This window comes from Condylura cristata, unplaced genomic scaffold, assembly GCF_000260355.1.
Source record: "Condylura cristata isolate star-nosed mole 26May11 unplaced genomic scaffold, ConCri1.0 scaffold00013, whole genome shotgun sequence".
In the NCBI taxonomy this organism is placed as follows: domain Eukaryota; kingdom Metazoa; phylum Chordata; class Mammalia; order Eulipotyphla; family Talpidae; genus Condylura; species Condylura cristata.
In genome coordinates this window covers 22592035-22611461 of record NW_004567114.1, presented here as the reverse complement: position 1 = coordinate 22611461, position 19427 = coordinate 22592035, and the positions used below count along the sequence as shown (strand labels likewise).

At 48.0% G+C, this 19427-nt stretch overlaps 1 protein-coding gene across 1 annotated transcript in view; it reads left to right on the top strand.

The window, feature by feature from the left end:
- RGS6 (regulator of G-protein signaling 6) overlaps positions 1-19427 on the top strand; it is a 451998-nt gene that overhangs the window by 410531 nt on the left and 22040 nt on the right. The window contains exons 16-18 of the mRNA XM_012724395.1: positions 7-60; positions 13765-13854; positions 17256-17309. Coding sequence (XP_012579849.1) covers positions 7-60; positions 13765-13854; positions 17256-17309 — 198 coding nt within the window. The remainder of the gene's footprint in view (positions 1-6; positions 61-13764; positions 13855-17255; positions 17310-19427) is intronic.

The following is a 19427-nucleotide window of genomic DNA, read 5'->3' as shown; positions in this document are numbered from 1 at the left end:
TATGAGATAACCAGCCAAAACGTCAAAGATGGAGGAAGATACACATTCGAAGATGCCCAGGTTTGCTTATCTAATCAGACAGTCCTGTTACAAGCTCCTCATTTGTCCATCACACCACCTCACCCTTTAATCTGAGTCCAAGGCCTTGCATGTAGTGAGTCTTTCAGGTTTGATTATTTATAAGGCCATTAGCGGAAAACATTCCACAGGAGCACACATTGAAATTCTAGGAGGAATTAGTGGCGTTATTACATAGGAATAAAACTTTATAGTTATATGTGTTATCATTTCCAGGAAAAATCTCAGAGGAGTTTTATAAAATCTCAACTCCAGTAAGTAGTCTGTCATAACAATAGTGCAGGGGGTAGAGGTCACACAGGGCCGGGAGCCCAGGCCATGTCCAACTGTGATACCCTCGCTCCACACACCACCAGAGGGATCCCCAGCATGCTTTGCTCTTTGGGGAGCACCTCTGCATTCCAGGGCCTCTACTACTGGATGAGACGTTACAAAGGACAAACAAAAGTGTTAAGGGGGTCACAGCCTAGTGGGGAGAAATACAAGGCAGCCGCAATTTGAAGAGAGCGGTGCCTCCTGGCGTGAGCTCTCGGAGGGAAGAAGGCCCTCGTCACAGGAGGCCTCCTCTCTCTGTGTGGCATGGTGACAGCCAGCCCAGATGTTGGGAGTCTGGCAAAAGAAGCAAGCCACAGAAGCCACCCGAACAGAAAGCCTTATCTGAGAACTGGGAGCCTCCATTTCTAAAGATAAGCATCAGATCCGTTTCTTACTTCCTGGCCCTTAACTTTTATTTCCTCCTGTCATCCTGCTTCCTATCTCTGGGCTTAAGGTTTTGTTCTTATCTCTTCAACTGACTTCATTTCTTACACCTGTGGGGTCCCCTGTTGAAAACTGGGCAGTTCGCCTTCCTGTAGACATTCTTATCACACTTGGGAAACTCAGAGGCTCCCAGGCAAAGGATTTTCTCGTGTCCCTCTGCATTTCAATTTGCTTTGTCATTTGCTCAGACTTCAGAATGGAAACACCCACCATCCTCAACAGTGTAACTGTCTCTTCTCTTCTGGGTTGTCTCTCCACTGAATGCCTATGCTAAGTGGATTTGGTTTGTAGAGTTCAGTGTCTTCACATTATGAAATCATGAGTCCCTCATACCCTTTGCAGCAGCAAAGTGAAATATTTGAGTCCTGATACATCTCTTTTTTTAATGGATAGATTTCTGTCTGTGCATATGTATATGCTCCAAAGCCAATATTGAGGAGGGTGATAGAAAAACTACATGTGTGAGGAGAAGCACCATAAGTGATTGATAGAGAAGTCCAGGGGCAATGAAGAAGCTCCCTAGGTGAATTATCTGAAGTGCAAATTTCAAGCATTCATAAGGATACTGCTCAGAACTGTGATGCAGCAACCCAGAACCATCACACCGTACATGAGATAAGGAAGGGTTTATTTTAATCTTGTATTCTGGAAATGTGTAGACAAATCTTTCAGGACTGTAGACCAACCTCAGCAATCATCATTATGAGACTGACTTTATCGTCTATGTCCACACCCACTTTTCCAACTATCCCTGGGTTATTTTAAAGCAAACTCAAGACATTCTATCACTTCACCTGTAAATGCTTAGGTGCATATTCTTGTTTGAAACTGACCACAATACCATTCTCATACTACAATAAATTATCAATATACCTCCCATAAGACTTCAAATTTACAGTAGTTCCATAAATGCCTATTTATAGTAGTTCCATAAATGCCTATTTTTAAGCTAATTTAAAATCAGAATCCAAATAATAGCCATGTAGTCCGGCAGATTGATGTGCCTTTAAGTATCTTTTAATATGGAGGTTCCTTTTGCAGTGTTTTAATGAAAAAAATATATCCTTTACCCTATAGAGATTCTTACAGTGGATTGTTTTCTGATTGCAGACCTGTGGTTCTATTTAATGTGTTCTTCTACCATCTGTATTTACTATAAATTATAGTCCAGTTTAGACATGTAATCAAATTTATAGGGCTTGGGAGCAAAACCATTTTATTGATCGCATTGTGAACTTTTATCAGAAGGCATGTAATGTCTGATTATCTCTTGATGATCTTAGCCGTCATTGATGTTCATCATTTAGATTCATTTTTAGCAATTAAGTGTTAGTAATAATGTTCTGATTCGATCATTTTTTATTTATTAGCTGAAATATAAATAATGAAGTATATCTACTCTTTTATCTAGTATTACAACTAAGATAGGAAAGATTCAATTGTTAATTCATTCCCTTTTTCTTTTTCTTGGCCAGTTTTCAAATAATGTGTGGCTTACTATTATCACCCAAAAGTGCACAATTAAGATATTTAATTTTTTTATTATGTTTGCAAATTCATGGGTTAAAACATATTTGGTGTTTCTTAATTCATTTTGTTTCTATTTATTGATGCTTAGATTGTAGCATCTCTAGCCAGCTTCTTCTGACATGACCCTTGTAGCTTTTGGTGTCATCCAAATATCAAGGAAGCTAAAATATTCTAGGCTCTTCTGCAGACCTAGAGTCAGTCATGTCTCTGAGGGCCCCTTGTTCCCTTAGTGGGAAACCCTTGTTCTCTTAGTGGGAAATGGTTTATAGAGACCATAATCTAAAAACTTTAGGGTGCTCATTGTTTCTCACTCCTAGATCTTTACAGTGGGAAATAAATATGTCATGAGCTGATGCTGATTCTTTTTCAAATTCAAAACTACAGGGATGAGTTATTTATAAAATAAGTATCTGAGCCTACGTTCTCTATGATGAGAATCTCAGAGCATCATGGATAACAGCATTGGTTGTTCACACCGTTCTCACTGACTTTATTCTGCATTGCTACAGAGTAGCCACAGTGCCAGCAGCAGCAGCAGCAATATGATTACCGTCAGGTGCTTCACAGTTGCGTAGTATTCCTTTGTGTGTGGACATGCCACAGTTTAGTTAACAGTCCTCTGTTCTTGACATTTATATTGTTTCTAAATCAAGAAATATTTGATGGGAAAACTTAAGAAGGCAGCACATTGTGCCTTAGCAAATTGTGAATGCACAGCTCCCATTATTACCATGCCCTAAACGTCTCAGGGACTTCCAAACACACATATCACATTCTTGATATTGACTGCACAAGAGGCTGCCCTGCACTTCTCTAATTCCTCACTACCTGTTGACCTCCTATGAATTCAAATAAAACCCTCTTCCTAAATCACTTTTTGCCGATAGCCCTTTTGTTTTGGCACGTTTTCATCATAAATACACGGAATGCTTCTCACTAGCCATAAGTTCCCCAAGTCATCCTTTTGTCATCTGTAGAATTCAAATAATTGCATTTAACTTCAGAGCCCAGAGATAACCCCTATTTTGGTGTATTTTCTTCCTCAATTTATGTGTACTGGGTTACTTTGTAGCCTGCTTCTTGCACAAAAGGAGGGGTTTGTTTAACACTAATCTTTTTCTGCAAAAGGAAAGATAGTATAAATTTTAAGCTTTGGTGGCCTGTCACAACTACTCAGTTCTGTCCTATAAAAGTAACCATATTGTAAGAATGTGACATTTTAAAAAAACAGAAAGGAATGGGTGTGGTTTTGTACCAAAGTATTATGGATACTCAAAGTTCCATTTCATGTAACTAATCATAAAATCCTACTCTCCTTTCGATTTTTTTCAACCATTTTAAAATGTAGGAGGAGGGGTTGAGGGTAACGTACTAGAACATTGGCTCTGAGCTTTGGTGGGGAGTCAGTGAAACTCGGCACATGTGGAGGAATAAAGCTGTACTCCCCAAATTACATAGTTATGTGGTTGAATGACAAAATGATTTTATTTAAAAAATAAAATAAAAATGTGAAAGCCATTCATCAGTTCACAAACAAACAGAAAGAGAGAGCAGGTAGTAGTGGAGTCATAAGCCATATCTGAAACCCCTGAGCCGAAGAAAACCATTGAAATGCTTTAAGAAATCCACAAAGGCAGACAATAGAATATTGAGCATATACGCTCAGCATAGTCTGTGTGGAGAGTAGGTTAAAGGATACATCACGTTGGGGCAGGAACAGTAGTGCCCCAGTCTGAGAACAATGGGGCAAGGGGACTGAGTGGACCCTGGGGAGTCGGCCAGCCCCGGTGCTCAGCCTGACTTCCCTGCCCGCCCAGCACTCAACCTGCTCCCTGGTGCCAACCACGAGGCTGCTGCCAGGTCATACTCTCCCTGATTATTAGTGCTGAGGGCTTGGTGGTCACACTGAAACCTGGAGACCGGCGGGTCACTAGAGAAGGCCTTTGAACCAGGGAACAGTCTTCAATCCTGTGTCTCCAAACAGTTTACCTGGGATTGTACAGTGATGTGCTTTAATCTGCTGCCCTTCATTTGTCCAGCTGCTATGTGGGAACTGTGACACCTGAGACCTTTGAAACACACACACACACATACACACCATTGTGCTGACCAGCTCCTGGTGGCTTCCTCAGCTAGACATGAGGGTTCTTGGAGTTCCTGGTGAGGAGCTGAATGCTAGTGTCAGTGACCTGGTGCCCTTATATTAGGGGTCAGTAACTAGAGCGAAGGCTCAGCCAGATTTATAGACTCATTTCAATGGGGTTTAGGGTGAGGAGCAGGTTCTTTCAGAGAATTTTGGTTTTATCTGGCTGCACGCATTGTTATAGTAAAGTTAATTGCCTATGTTTGCTTCCTGTGGAAATATTTCACAAGACACCCTGTCAGCACGGTCCTAGCATTTGCACTTGTGTTTTGCTGATCCACTTGGCTTTTTTGAAAATTTGGGCCAAGACCAAATCTTCCATAAAGGTCTGTGGGCTGTAACCATAGCCCTCAGCCATGTGCTGTATTGTTCCAATTTCATAGATTTAGCCTTGCAAAAAGGGAAGAAGGAAAAAAAAGAGAAAAAAAAACCAGAAAAATGGGCCAAGACTTGTTTTTTACTCAGCTCTTTATACTAGGAGTTGAATTTCTATTCTCGGTGGCACCACAGCCCCCACACTGCCACTGACCTGCTGTGCGGTCTCAGGCAAGGCCGCTGGTCCTTTCTGCTTTCGTTTCCTTACCTGGGGAATAAGGGTTTTTGAGAAGTAGATAAGCCAATAACTGAAAATTCTTTCAAAGTGCGAACTCACTGAAATGAATGGGTTTAGTATTCCCTGAGGTCCAAGTTCAAGTAGAAAATAATCCTCTGGGACCCTCCTTAGTGGCACAGCGTACTAAGCTCAGCACTATGAAGCTATCGTAGCTACTGCAGCATAAGTTCAATCCCCAGCCAGGGAGCTGACCCACTTGGCACAGCAGACCTCTCCTGGCCCACCTCCTGCTCCTCTCAGCATTGTATTTCAGTAGATCTGCCTGTTCTGCTCCCCACTGTCTATCTCTGGTGAAACCTGTCACCCTCTGAACCTCTGATCTGTCCCCCAGTCCTTGAATGTATAGATAAATAAATCCTTTTAAAAAAAAATATTCTCTGAAGGAGATGTCTGGTCTTGGAAAGAGTTTTTAGAGGGGAATAGAATTATCTAGGGTCCAAATGAAGGAACCTAGAGTATCTTCCAAAGGGACTGAAATTTCCTGGTCTACAGATTGTAGGAAACATTGGAGATTCCAAGCTGCAGGTGATGACCGGACGGTAGAAGGCAGGGGGGTTGCAGTCAAAAGAGACAAGAATCACGGGGCATGTTGTCTAAGCTGTGCTGGCATTTTGGGGAGGAGATAAAACCACAGGAAGTATTAAGAACGAGGACTACCTCTGAGGGCATTTACCTCTTCCCAAAACCTCCATGAGCTCAGAGGGAGATGGAAGTTGACTGGCTGACACAATGGCAGCCTGGCTTCAATTTTAAGAGTCTCAAAGTATCCAAGGAGATAAAACCACAGGAAGTATTAAGAACGAGGACTACCTCTGAGGGCATTTACCTCTTCCCAAAACCTCCATGAGCTCACAGAGGGAGATGGAAGTTGACTGGCTGACACAATGGCAGCCTGGCTTCAATTTTAAGAGTCTCAAAGTATCCAAGGAGGTTCCAAGGACTGTGTCACTGGGTCAGTTCAATCATTTGTCCATCTCCCTATCCATTCATTTCATGAACATCCTTTCTCCCACTCAAGTTGTAAGACCTTGACCTGTGGGCACCAAGTTCTATACTGAGGAAAATTACAAAGGAAATAGGAGGCCCGGGTGGCTCTCTGCCATCAGGCAGAGCTTGTCTAAGAACACGGCATTCTTTACAGACAAAACAAAACCAACCTGAGGAAAACATTTCATTGAGATTGGATTGGATTGGATTGGATTGGATTGGATTGGAAAGCATCCATCAAGTGGATTGACAGTTGAATGGGAACTGAGGCTTAAACTTCCACTGACTTTGGTCCCTGAAGATCTCCATCCAGGCTTCCTACCTGTCTGAGCCCCACTTCTGTGCCTTTTCTAAGTCCTTGTAGCACCAAAGTGGTATTCTTCACATGGCTCAGGTTTTTTTAAAAAATGCCCTCACCACTTATTCCAGAATTAATAGCAACCTTAGTTATACCTATACTTAAAAAGAAAAAAATTGACAATTTCCCCCGACTTCCCACTTATGAAAAAGCTTGCCAGACTTAGGGAGCATATATAGTAGGTGATCAATAAATTCTGGTCACATTCAATTTCTACAATATGTCAATTCAGCAAAACTCGGAATACCCACTAAGAGGTTCTAGGCAAAAGGGGATTAATCAGATGCATAGGAGGGTCCCTCCCTTCCCTTAGGCAGCCCTCCATTTAAGCTACCAAAGCTCTCTATTTGGTCATCCTCCATACAGGGAACCATCAATGAGCAACCTCAAGACCAAAATGTGACCGAGGGATAAAGAACTGAGAAAGACACCATGAAGTCTGTGCCCACTTTGAACAGACAAGAAGCTTCTAGTCCAATGTTTCTATGATCAAGTCAGTTTAGATGTTGAAAAGCAGCTTTTTAAAGGCATGCGTGGTTTCTAACATTTGCTTTGTATGAAAACCAGAGCCCAGAGGAGTGTGCATTTAAGTTTGCCCTGATTACTCAGAAGTGGAGGCCTTGTAGCCTAGTGAAGGTTGTTGCTCCGGTGCTGGAGATGTGGGCATTGTGTGCCAATATCACAAGACTGTACCAAGTTTCCTGATATGAATCCGCAGCTGGAGGGTATTTCCTGGTAAATTTCCCAAGTCAGACATATTTTAATAAAGAATGTCATGGCATTGCTTCTCCAGGAATTACTCATTTTATTCTGTGGGTGGTTTTATTTTAAGTAGATGAACTGCAGAGGGAGGGATGCATTTTGAAAAGAACAAATCAGTTATTTGTGATCCGGTTCTGTTTATTCCCACACAGAATAGTAGTTCCTGGAGAGAAGGCGTCAGGGAGCCACATTCCAGAATTTCTTTGTTGATGCTTCAGAACATAGATTTCTTGCCCCAAACCGTGTGACCTTGACTAGGAAAAGGAAAGCAGTTGCCTAAGTTAATACTCATGGTATTTGGGCAGGTCAAAGACATTAGGCAAAGCTGTCTTTGAAGCTGCCCTTTTCTAAGAAGAAGGATTGAGCATCAAAACACTCTTCCCTTTGGCCAGAAGAATTGAGCGTGTTTATACAAATGCTCGGCCAGGCAAAGGCAAATGATAATTTACTGTCTGTGGCTGCTGCCGTATCATGTGGATGTGAGAGGCCCCGTGTTCTGCTGTGAAAGACAGAGAACTCTAAAGACCTTCCCCAGTAAGATCCATGCGATCCTATGAATGGTCATCCGAAGCCGTATTCCTGTGGACAACACTCCTTCACTCGAGTGAGTGTCCACACTGTAGTGGTGTCTTTCTCGTGCCCTTCTGTGCTCACTGAGCAGGTGCTGAGGCAGGGTCTGCTTTACTGGGTGACAGACACCACCTTCTGTCTTCCTTTGCTCCATGGTGAACGGTTTCAGCTCACCAGGCCCTGAGGCCCAACGACCTTTAGTTTAAGATACTCAAATGCCTTTTGGAAGGTGAAACTTCAAGATATGTGGGTGATGTTATTTGATACAGATGCTTGCTTATGATTTCTCAAGGACCCCAGTCCGTTCCCAGAGCTCTGCCAGGATGAGATCCTCCTTCGGGTATCAAAAGCAAGAAGTGATCTTTATGAGGTGACTAAGCTGTGTTCGCCAGCGCTGTCGCTGACAATGCCAGCGGTGAGTGGTGGTCACATATGCTGTTAGGACTTAGGTCGGGAGAGGAGGCTCCTCAAGTTTCTGCCTAACACTGTTGAGGCATTTGTCTCAGTCACACAACATGGACTCCCCCCAAAACTGCAGCCCAAGGACAGTGTTGAAGGGTTAAAAAAGAGTGAGCATTGCAATCACAGAGCTCTGGTTCACATTCTGGCTCTTTCTTTGCACAAGTCAGTTAAAATGGTAGAGTTTCCATGCCCTCACCTATGAAACAGGATTGAGTAAACCAGAACAGCGATTCAGAGTAAACAACAACTAAGACCAGGTGTCTGGACGCTGCTCCCCAAGCCTCAGCTCCGCCTCTCCGCCCCCAGGAATCGCTCAATCTTTGGTCCCATCCCTGGCCAGAACAGCCACAACACGAAGCTAGTTATCATTACTTTCCATGTCTCTAGTTTACACAGTGCTTTCATTTATATTCTCTCTGCTCTAGGGCTAGAAAGGAGCAGAGTCAAAACCCAAATCCAAGCATCGACTTCCTCCCTGCGTCTCCTGACGTCACCACAGCCAGCAGCATCACCTTCTGCCCACAATTTCGTGTTTCTTCAAAGGCCCAAAAATTCCCCAAGTCTAGAAGTTATTCCAGGAGATGTGGGCTTGGAGAGCAGAGATGAGGTGCACACACCTGCCCAAGCAAACAGGACACTTGAAACCACAAGACAGGCTGTTGGCAGCCGTTCGACGCGCCTGCCGAAGGTCTCCCCACTCCAACGGGGTGTTCTGATGCTGGGAAATGAGATCTCAGCTGTCTCAGCAACCCACAACCAGGAGGGTGATCTTCAGTAGCTCAGCTGCTCCTGCAAGCTTGGGACCCAAGGGCGCAGGCATTTGTCTGAATACCTTCCCCAGTGCTTGTGAGAGTCACTGTGTTTTGTCTAAAAATAAAAGAGATTTCCAAGTGAGGACTATCGCAGCGCAACATTGACTTGTAGCAAGTGTGGCTGGAGACAGCTTGCACAGCTCGCTTCCTCCTGTGCCCATGTGTCTCAGTCCCATTGTTCCAGCTGCTTTGATTTCTTCAGGCAAGCAGAGACTCCACCCGAGGACAGGTCGGAGAAAAGAGAGGAGGGTGGGAGTCTCCTCAGTGTGACACCCCATTCCTATACTGTCAGGTGTGACCCACGGCCCCACTGAGCGTGCTGGCTATTCAGTGTAATTTCGGGCACAAGAGCCTCGATTTCTCCATCTCCATGTGCCAGGAAGGTGGAGCTGAGCCCTGGGTTCTGCTCATTCAGAGTCAACTCAGTCATCTCTTTATTGGGGGGGGGGGTTGAGGGAGGACAGAGAGGAAGGGCAGGGGAGAAGCAGGAGGGGGAACAAAAGAAGGACCAAAGATAAAAGGAAAAAACAGGGAAGAGAAAACTTCTTTGTCTTCAGCCCTGTAGAAATCTTTCTCAGTGGGGACTGGCTGGTATTGCCAGTGGCTCTCTTGCTCTTTACAGATTCTGGATATACATTTCCCTTAAGACTGGTTGTCTGCAAAGTGTGGGGAAACAAACCAGAACCCCTCATAAATCAGTAGAGGTCACTGCCAAGAGCTTTGTACACTTGCTGTCCCTGGCAGTGATAAACTCATTGCATTTGGGAACTGGCCAACGACCCTGAGCCCTATCTTAATTCTCATTCCCAGAAAAACCTCAGCTCTCCCTTCACCCACTCCCTGTTTACTTTCTTTGTGTTTCTTTGACAAAGCTGGCAAGGAGGAAGGAGCAGAGTCCCACAACTGGGTACATCAAAGCTCCATTGCTTTGCTAGTGGGAGGAGAGGAGAGCGGAGGACAGTCACGGATCCATAGACAGTGGGAAAAGGTGGCCTGGGCCAGGGCGCCTGCAAATCGTGGGCCCCACAGGGGAGCTGGGAAAGTTGCACAGTTTCTTGGATTACTCTTGGGCCTGGCATCTGTGGATCCGGCTTTGAGGTTGGTCCCTCCCAGGGTAATTTGAAGCTGCGGTGGAGCTGGCCAAGGGCTAGTGGAATGCGGCTCTCAGACCGCCTCTCCCGCCAGCCTGTTCTCTTTCCCTGCTTCTGCCCACACCTCCCCCACCTGGGTTCCCATTTTGGAGTTGGCCATAGGACATCGGGGAGAATGAGAGTGCTGCCCAAACAGCTGCCTTGGCCCCTATGGACCCCTGGAGAGTGCCCCCCCACCTGTCCCTCCTTGCTCCCTGAGTCGTCCTTCTTGCTCTGGGAGACCAGACTGTGAAAACTGCAAGACCAGACTCCTTAGGGGACACATTTTTCACTGCCTTGAATCTTCCCACCCTGATGAGGATCCTTCTGGCTGGTAGACAGCAGTCCCCACATCTGGCAGGGCAGGTCACCCCCAGTCACCTACTTCTTCTTTGGGGCTCTTAACTCAGCTGGTCATGCACATCTTTGTGTATCAATCTTGCTTGATGGAATCTAAACTCTATGATCACAGCAGCCTCTTACTTGGGCTGTAATCTCAGTGCCGGGCATGGGCCTGCTGTTACACCTAGTCAATGCTCAATAAGTGTCTGCTGGGTATTTTTTTCTTAGATTTATTTATTTATGCATACATTTATGCATGCAGAACTGGGGTACAGACCATGGGGCAGGTGCTGTAAGAGGATTCACCAGAGACAGCATGGGGCGCAGAACAGGCAGATCGACGAAGTACACTGCTGAGGGGAGCAGCGGGCAAGACAGGAGATATCTGTTGGCCATGTGGGTCACCTCCTGGGCTGGGGATTGAACTCGTACTGTAGTGGGTACCATTAGCTTCATAGTGCTGCACTTTAACCCATTGTGCCACAAAGGAGGGCCCTTTCCGGCTCTTTTTCAATGGACAAGTTGGTTCTTTTAATGAGCTGGACTTTTCTTGCCTGTGATGAAGCTGTAGACATTAACTGGATTAAAGCAAACTTGGGCTGAAACCAGAAGGGCTAGGCAGGAGCGGTGTTCTTCCTCCCTTAAGGACAGGGGTGTGTTCTGTGAGCTATACCTGGAGCCTTAGATATACCTTTGCAAATCAGACCAGTAAGCAGGGACCTGTTGCCTTGGAAGGGGGTTTGGGAAAGGTCCAACCATGAATGACAAGCCTCTCTAGATGACTCAGGCGCCACCTGCCTCTGCCAAGCAGACAGAAGCAATGCCTAAGGCAAGAAGTAGACAGTGAGTCATTTTTACTATGGGTTAACATCGGTGCCTAAGATTTAAATGTTAGAACAATGTAAAGTGACAACAAATGAAAACAAAACCAAATGATGTCCCTCCCTCTAGGTTCTGAGGCCTTCAGGGATAAGCCATGATGCTCACCTGTGATTTCTGTTGAGGTGAGCATAAGTCCATGCTCTGCCCACACAGAGCAGGCCGCATCTGACCACAAGAAGAAACGAGTATGAGGCTGCAAACATGCTGGGCATTCCATTCAAAGCAGCATCTTAGTGAACCAAGATACAATGCAAATTCAACTAACATTGGTCCCCATGCAGGACACAGCATCTATAAGAGATTAAAGCATTTTATTCCCACCCTAAGGCACTGAAATGAGAGTGGGCTGGGTTTTCATCTGAAACCTACAGAAAAAAATTTATAAGCCAAGTTCTCATTAGGTTTATAAAATCAGAACACATCTGGACCATCAAAGCAGTCTCAGACCCAAGTCACTATTTAATTTCACTTGGCTCATTATATTGGGCCCTTGCCAGGAGTAGAGTCATAGCCTGCTTTTATAAATATGGGGCATCTCAAGAAGAATGAAGCTTCTGGTCCCACTGAAGATGGGGTGTAGAGGGACCACCTGTAGTCAAGGTGTTTCTTGCTCTCTGCCTTCACTTTCTTCTGAGCTGGGTCAGGAGAGCGTGATCGCCAATCCTTGCCATTCATTGCCCCAGAATCCTCTGGGAGGCACCAGCAGTTTGGGGGGGTATCTCTAAAGAGTTCCCTGACAACTGAGGGGCATTCTCTGTCTCCCCCACTCTCCCGTCCCAGAAAGAGGACTCCAGGAAGAGGTCTTAGTGATGAGTCCAGCCTCTCAGCTGGACATCTCTCCTCATTGACCCATTCTCCATCTCTGCGCCCCCCCCACCCCCAACCCTCTGAGCACTGGGGCTCCTGTCCAGCTTCTTGGAGTGAACAGTGAGTATACTTCAGGGAAGATCCTTCCTCTCCAGGCCAGCCTCTGCCTAACAATCCCAACCCCTTACTCCACATGCACACTCCCTCCTAACACACCCTCTCTTGGGACTGAGCTGAGCTCGCCTATGTATTACAACTGATAAAGATCCCCTTGCCCATCAACAAGCTCCCCTTTTAATGAACCAGGCTTTCCCAGCCCTTAATGAGGACAGAACTATTAGGAAGGGCCCACAAGGCTGTAGGAATTAGCTGAAAGTCAAGGGTGAAATTTATTGCCAAGGTCTGAATGTAAATGCCACCAGGAGCCCAGAAGAAGAGAGGGCACTGTGCCAGGGCAGCTGTCCCCTAGGTATAATCCTCAGGCCCACCTGTTTGCCCACATGCCCATGATCTGGCTCCAAGGGCACCGTTCCAGAACTAGATGGTGTCCCTGTCATGACAAGCACAACTGACCCAATTGCATTTTTAATGAGACTGTAGTTTTGTTTTGACTTTTATTAAACTTTTATATTGGAGATACTTCTAAATTCACATGCAGCTGTAAGAAATAAGACAGAGATGTAACATTTACCCAGTTTCCCCTCATGGCAACACCCCTAATTTTACTTGTACCTGTGTATGTGTTTAGTCCCATATGTCCTATCACATGCATGATGTATGTTCAGAGAGAGTCCTACCTTCCCCAGAAAGGCCCTTCCTTGTCTTTTTTTTTTTAAGATTTATTAATTTATCCATACAGAACTGGGGTACAGACCAGAGGTGCAGGAGCAGTGAGAGGCTTCACCAGAGACAAAGTGGGGAGCAGAAAAGGCAGATCGAGGAAGCACACTGCTGAGGGGAGCAGTGGGCAGGTCAGGAGAGGTCTGCCACACCACGTGGGTCACCCCCAGGGTGGGGATCGAACTCGTGCTGAAGTGGCTTTAGCTTCTTAATGCTGTGCTTTAACCCGCTGCGCCACCAGGAAGGGCCACCTTCCTTGTCTTTTATAGCTACCCCTCCCTCTTCTGTCTTCCATCCTGAACCCCTAGAAACCACTAACCTATTGTCTATTCTATAATTTGTCATTTCAAGAATACTGTATATGTGCAGTCATACAGTGTGTAACTTTCTGGAGCTTGACTTTTCCTCTCCTCATGGCCCCCAAAAGATTCATGCCAGGTGGCACCAAGGTACGGTGCCAAAGCCTTTGGGTCATGGTCCTCAAGAATCTTGTACTCAAAGAGAGAAAATATGTGTTTGGTGTTTCTGAGTGGGGGGGAAATAAACCCCCAAGCAAACATCTCTCAAGTCTTTCCAAGAACATGCAAGCACACCTAAGTTCCTTTCTTTCCTCGGACGGTGGCTAGCTGGGTGGCAATTCCCTGTTGTGTTGGCTGACAGTTCCTATGTCTCTGCCTCCTTCTTGCCAGGAGCACATCTACAAGCTTATGAAGAGTGACAGCTACGCCCGCTTCCTCCGGTCAAATGCTTACCAGGACTTGCTGCTGGCCAAGAAGAAGGTATCTTTGGGAAAGACAGCCTTGCCTTTCTTAGCACTGTCAACCTTTGCCTGCTGCTTGCTGCTGGTGTGAAATGAGAATATCATCCCTTGGGTTTTATTTCTTTTCTCTTTTCTTCTTTCCCTTCTCTGTCTGCTCCCACCCCAGTGGAAGACACTTAGCATTGTCACCACCTCCCCCAATGCCCCTAAGATCCCGGGCATGGCATCCTGCCTCCCCAAACCTCCGACATGTGTTTTCCCCCCGCAGTGGGAGTGTGACCAGACTCTAAGCCGCAGTGGCTCAGCCCAGGATACAGCACTGGCAGCAGCAGCAGGGGCTTCTTTCAGAAGCCCCAGGAAGCCTCACTGCTGAGCCGGCCCCTCAGCACAGACTTCCTGTCCCTGATCATCCCAGCAATAAATGTAAGGCGAGGACTGCAGTAGAAAATCTTACAGATATTAAGGACACTACTGGGTACCTACATCGTTTCTGGAATGGTTTCTCTTTGACATCCCTCTCCTCCTCCTCACCTTCCCGCCATGTTTGCCGTTTCTTTTAAGCAAGAAATAATCGCATCCTAGCTCCTTCTTCCCCCCTCAGTCATAACAGCATAGTTCCCTGCAGCCTTTGGCATCTACACTTTGGGGCCCAGGGCCCCTCAGCATGCAGGCAATGAGGGAGTGGACGCAGCTGGATTTGGGGACCTGGAAAGAGGGGCTGGAGAGACGCTTCATTACTCTAGAGGGTCCATGTTTCCTCTGCACTTTTCAGCTCTGATCTGAGGCCCACGTGGGGTTCGGTATGGCTCTCCTTGCCCCAAATTCCACAACCTCCATACCATGCCATGAAGGAGTATGTGCTCCCCTTCTGCTCCCCTCTCGGCCTCCCAAGCCTCGCATGTGGCTGGCCCTTGACACGCTCTGCGGCTGCCTGTCTCAACCACTCAGTCCTTCTCTCCATGTACTGTCGACATCATGTGCCAGGATCCTGTCTGTGCATCTGGCTGATCCTCCAGAGTCTGGTAAAGCCTTTAGAACCTGCTTTCCTGCCCTTCGGTAGCCCTGAGAAAAACAAAGGGACTTCAGAATGCCCAGATGGTCAGGAAGGCAGTTCCCATCATCACCTTCTATCCTAGCTCCCTTGCAGGAGGGTGGCGTTGGAGGGGCCCTGCTGAATGCCCCCCCCCACGTGGCTCTGATGCCCCCCCCCTTTTTTTTTCAAGAAAGGTTATGGAAACTTTTGGTATCTCTAGCCCAGTTTGCACAGGAGGTTAAAGTAAGTGTTCCTGATTTCTTATGGCTCGTGATACTGGATCACAACTTGGGGTCCCTCTGAAGCCCTAGCTGCCTGCCCCAGTCTGGACCTGTCTGCGTAAGAAGCCAGAGACCAGTTTCCTTGTGGGTATGAGTGCCCAGGGAAAATGCATCCTGACTTAGGGAGCTGGCTGAGATACCCACGCCTGCAGGGCCTCCCCAGGAGGAAACCTCAGGACAGCCTCCGGATTGAGGAAGGCACACTGGCCTTCCTGTGGTTGCCACGAGTGAAGTTTATCAGTGTTATCCTCCCCACAGCACACAAAGGGCTGTTCTTGCAGCAGAAAGCCCTGGCCACTGCCAACACCCTTTCAATGTCCAGGCATTGTTTCCAGAAGTAGCAGCAAACCTACTTTTTCTTCCATTTCTCCTTGAGAGTCTCCAAGTGTGGACTGGATTTGTAACTCGGCACTTTCAGGTAGGCCTAGGTATCCTCTGACCTCAGGAATGGCTTACCATGTGACTGTGATAGAAACGTCCAGGTCGTAACAGGTATGTGAGAGTGAAACCTCCAGCTAAGCCAGGGGATGTGAATTGGCCTCGCTTTTCTGCTGAGAACAACCCCTGGAGGTGTCTGAGGGCAGAGCCTTCACCCCTCACCCTTGAGTCTCACTGAGGAGCCAGCTTCTCAAGGGGTAGGTGAGCAGGGTTTTGAGGGCTGCTCCAGGACAGTGAAGATGGCGGCTTTCCAGGCAGCTGGGAAAACCTGCACAGGCAGAGAAACCCAAATGAGTCAGGCCCTGGCTTCCCCCGTAAGCCACACCTCCATAGCCAGAGGACCATGTTAGCTGCGGAGCTGCGGGCCAGCCTTCCGTGAGCCAAAGGTAGGCCTGACTTGCGCCTGACTCCAGGCCGCCCGCTGGATGAAGCTGTCCCGCCACCCCCGTGGAGGTTTGCTGTGGTCCCCAGGGATCCTTCAGTTCCTCGTGCAAGGGGAAAGGCCAGCTTTGTGCCGGTCACTGCTCAGTGTATCGTGTGTGTGATGTTCCTCCTACCCATGTCCCGGCAGCCAGCCAGTGTAGGAAGCCCACCGCGGTGTCCAGGGGCACAGGGCAGCAGCCTCCTGTCTCCTCTGCTGTCAGCACGTCCTGCAGACCTTGGACCTGCTGCCTCCCTGGACCCTACCTGCCATCGCCGGCCCTGTGTGTGTCCACGTGTATGTGTGAGCGAGCACACTCCCAGCTCCCCGGTCCTGGGCTCAGGACTCTGGAGCAGGGAATTAAGAGAAACTGCTGGGTGTTTGAGATGGAAATCCCTCCTGAAACCTCTCAGGCAGGTAACGCGGGAAAAGTTAGTGAGACCTGCACCCTCATGCCCTCCATTAGAGGGGAGCAGCTAGGCCTCGGGCTTTGTGCCCACTTACTCTTGCCCAGGGCAGTCGGCTAAGAGACCGCGGGGAGGTTGCTCAGCCTGCTGGAATCTGTGTGAGTAAACCTGGGATGGGGTCACCTGTCTGGAGACGGAGAGAACTCCTCCTCCTCCTCCTCGGAGGCCCAGACCCTTTGTCATTGCATGTACTTGGGCAGACCCTGTTTGCTTTAAGGACGCACCATGGGAGTCACGAGGGCCACTAGACATCCCTGCAGTGGGCACACTGGCTGCCTCGAAGGCCCAGCCCTGCCCACAGATGAGCCGGTGACCTCTTCCCTGGTGCGTCCAGCGCACCTCGTGCTCACCCACGGGCCCTCAGAGCCCAGCTGCTCTGTGTCACCATGGAGAGCCCCCAGAGGGCTGCCGGTGGCCTCAGCGACACTACACGGGGCGTGCACGGCTTGGCCAGTGCAGTGCAGTGAGCAGGCAGCTGTGAACCACCCTCCTTCCCCTGGCAAGCCCAGCCCCAGCCCTGCTGCAGGAGCCTCAGGAAGGAGAAGCAAACGCCCCCTCCCCTCACTGCTCCCAGGAGGCAGTTCTGCGGGCTTGTTTTCTGTCTCTCCCACTGAGTCTCGCACACAGTACTGCTTCTCTTTCCTGTCTCTTCGCCATGTTTTGCTTTTGTTTTTGTTCATTAGCTGCCGCTGCTGCTGTTTGGAAACCACGTGTAAGCTGAAGATTTTTTTTCTGTATTTTTCTCCCTACCTTTTTTTTTTTTTTTTTTTCCCCCTAAAGCCAGAAAGTGAGCAAGGTCGTAGAACTTCCTTAGAAAAGTTCACTCGAAGTGTGGTAAGTTCAGCTGGTTTTCTTCCCTGGAAGTTTCTTTTGTTTTTGGTTTTTCAATTTTTTTCTGTTGTCGTGGCCTTGGGGCGGGAGGGAATGCTTTCCCCAACCCCCTCTTTTCTTTTGCCAGTGTCTGCAGCTTCTCTTCTAGGGATGGATTTGCAAAAGACCAAGCAGCTCCCTCTGCAGAAGGCGCACACAGGACCGCCCAGCCTCGGGCCTGGCATTTGATCTTCTGTGCAGGGCTTTGAGGGCAAGGACCCCACTGCCCTGGGGGCTGAGCGGTTTGTGCCTCTTCTGCAGCTGCCCAGGGAGCTGGCCATCGAGCTGTATATGAAATAAATTGGCTCAGAACCATAGCTCACGTAAAAAAAAAAAATTCCAAATTTCCCTCTGTGAACTCTGGCGGTCACGCGGTGGGGGCCGAGCTGAGGCTGCTGCGTTGGCAGCTTTGTGTGTGCAGGCGCCTCTGTGCTGCATGGATCCTGGCGCTGTGGTGTAGCTGGTGTGCGTGTTAGTGGCCTCTGCATGAGTTCGGACTTCCCTCACAGCCCCTGTCAGCCGTACTTGCATAGAGTGACAGGAGAGGAGGGCAGTCACCCTGGCATGGGTGAGAAAGAAGCAAGTCCCCGCACCGTCCCAGTCCTCCTGGCTCCTTGATTCTGGGGACAGGGGGAGCAAAGACGGGCTTCAGGTTTACTATCACTGCAGGGTGTAGACTTACTCCTAGGGCCCCATCCTGTGAGGGGCATAGAGACCAACACAGGGTCACAGAGACCCCACAGTAACAGGTGAGCACACTGACGGGGTCAGTGACACACAGTGGAGGTTCTGTGCCTGTACGACTGCACAGACCCAGGAACCCTTTCTATTATGTTCTCTCCAAGATTTGAGCGTCGGGCTTGGTGTGCAGGAAGTACACAATCCTCTCATGCATGTATTCATCAAGAACTAGTTGCTGAGTTCATGGGGCCCAGCCTGCTCTGCTAACAGCAAAACCAGAGGCAACCAGCATGGCAGCTGGGGGATCAGGTGTCCCCCACGAAAACCCCTGGATGCTGACTTGCCTGCCCCTGCCCCCGCCACTCTGCTAAGGAACATCCTTGTAAAACCTGACTACTGTGTGACTAGTATCTCTAACACATCCTTTTCATGTAGATTCTATGCGTTCTGTATTAAAGCAACCTAGTCATTTACCTGTCATAGCTCAATGCATTTTAACTGAATTTAATCATTATTTTGAATTTGCTAGCTGTAAACATCCTAATAACCCTAGTAGGTGGCAAGGGAAATATGAATGCTCATCCCTTCTCTTCACTGATCTCCCCTCCCTGTGGTCTTGCTTGACGAGAAGTCGGGACTTGCAGGGAGCCAGGCCCACTGGCTGCTTCTGCCTTCATGGCAGGTTTGCCAGGCCACATGGCTTCACACACCAAGATGCCTCAGGTCATCAGAGGCAGGGCCTGCAGCAGCTCTCCCACCCCTGAGGCCACACAGGGAGCAGTTGGAACCTCCTCCCTCACTGTGGGTAGAGGCCTGTGGACAGAGGGTGTTGAGGTTGTCAACCTGCCCAAAGTGGACACTGAGGCAACTTGGACACTCAAGAGCAAACTAGAACAGAAGGCCCACAGATGCATGGAGGTTCTCAGGGTGGCCGCCTGGGCTGCGGGCTTGTGAAAGGAAGCCTGGTACCTGGATGAGATGCCTGATATCCCCAGGCTACTTTTCATGAGGATAGGTGTGGGGCAAGGCAAACACGCTCTTGATGGAGCTCAGGGAAGAGCATCATGAACGAACCTTCATCCCAGCAGTGGTGTGACTTCTGTGGCTCTCAAGGCCTAGTAACAAAGATCTTGGAACAAGAAAGTACCCGGCCCCTCCTAAGCATCTGAAGTGCACACTTGGGAGAACTTAGAGACGTGATCTCAGTGCCAGCTGGAGCAGAAAAATCTTCCAAACTTCTAAGAATTTGAGCATCTATATGATAAAAGGCCAAACTTTAAAAAAGATGTCTACCTGTTAAACTTCCTACTGTTCTTTCTATGAAGATCCTAGTGGGTCTTCTGATTCCTCTGAGTGTGTGTGTGTGTGTGTGTGTGTGTGTGTGTGTGTGTGTGTGTGTGT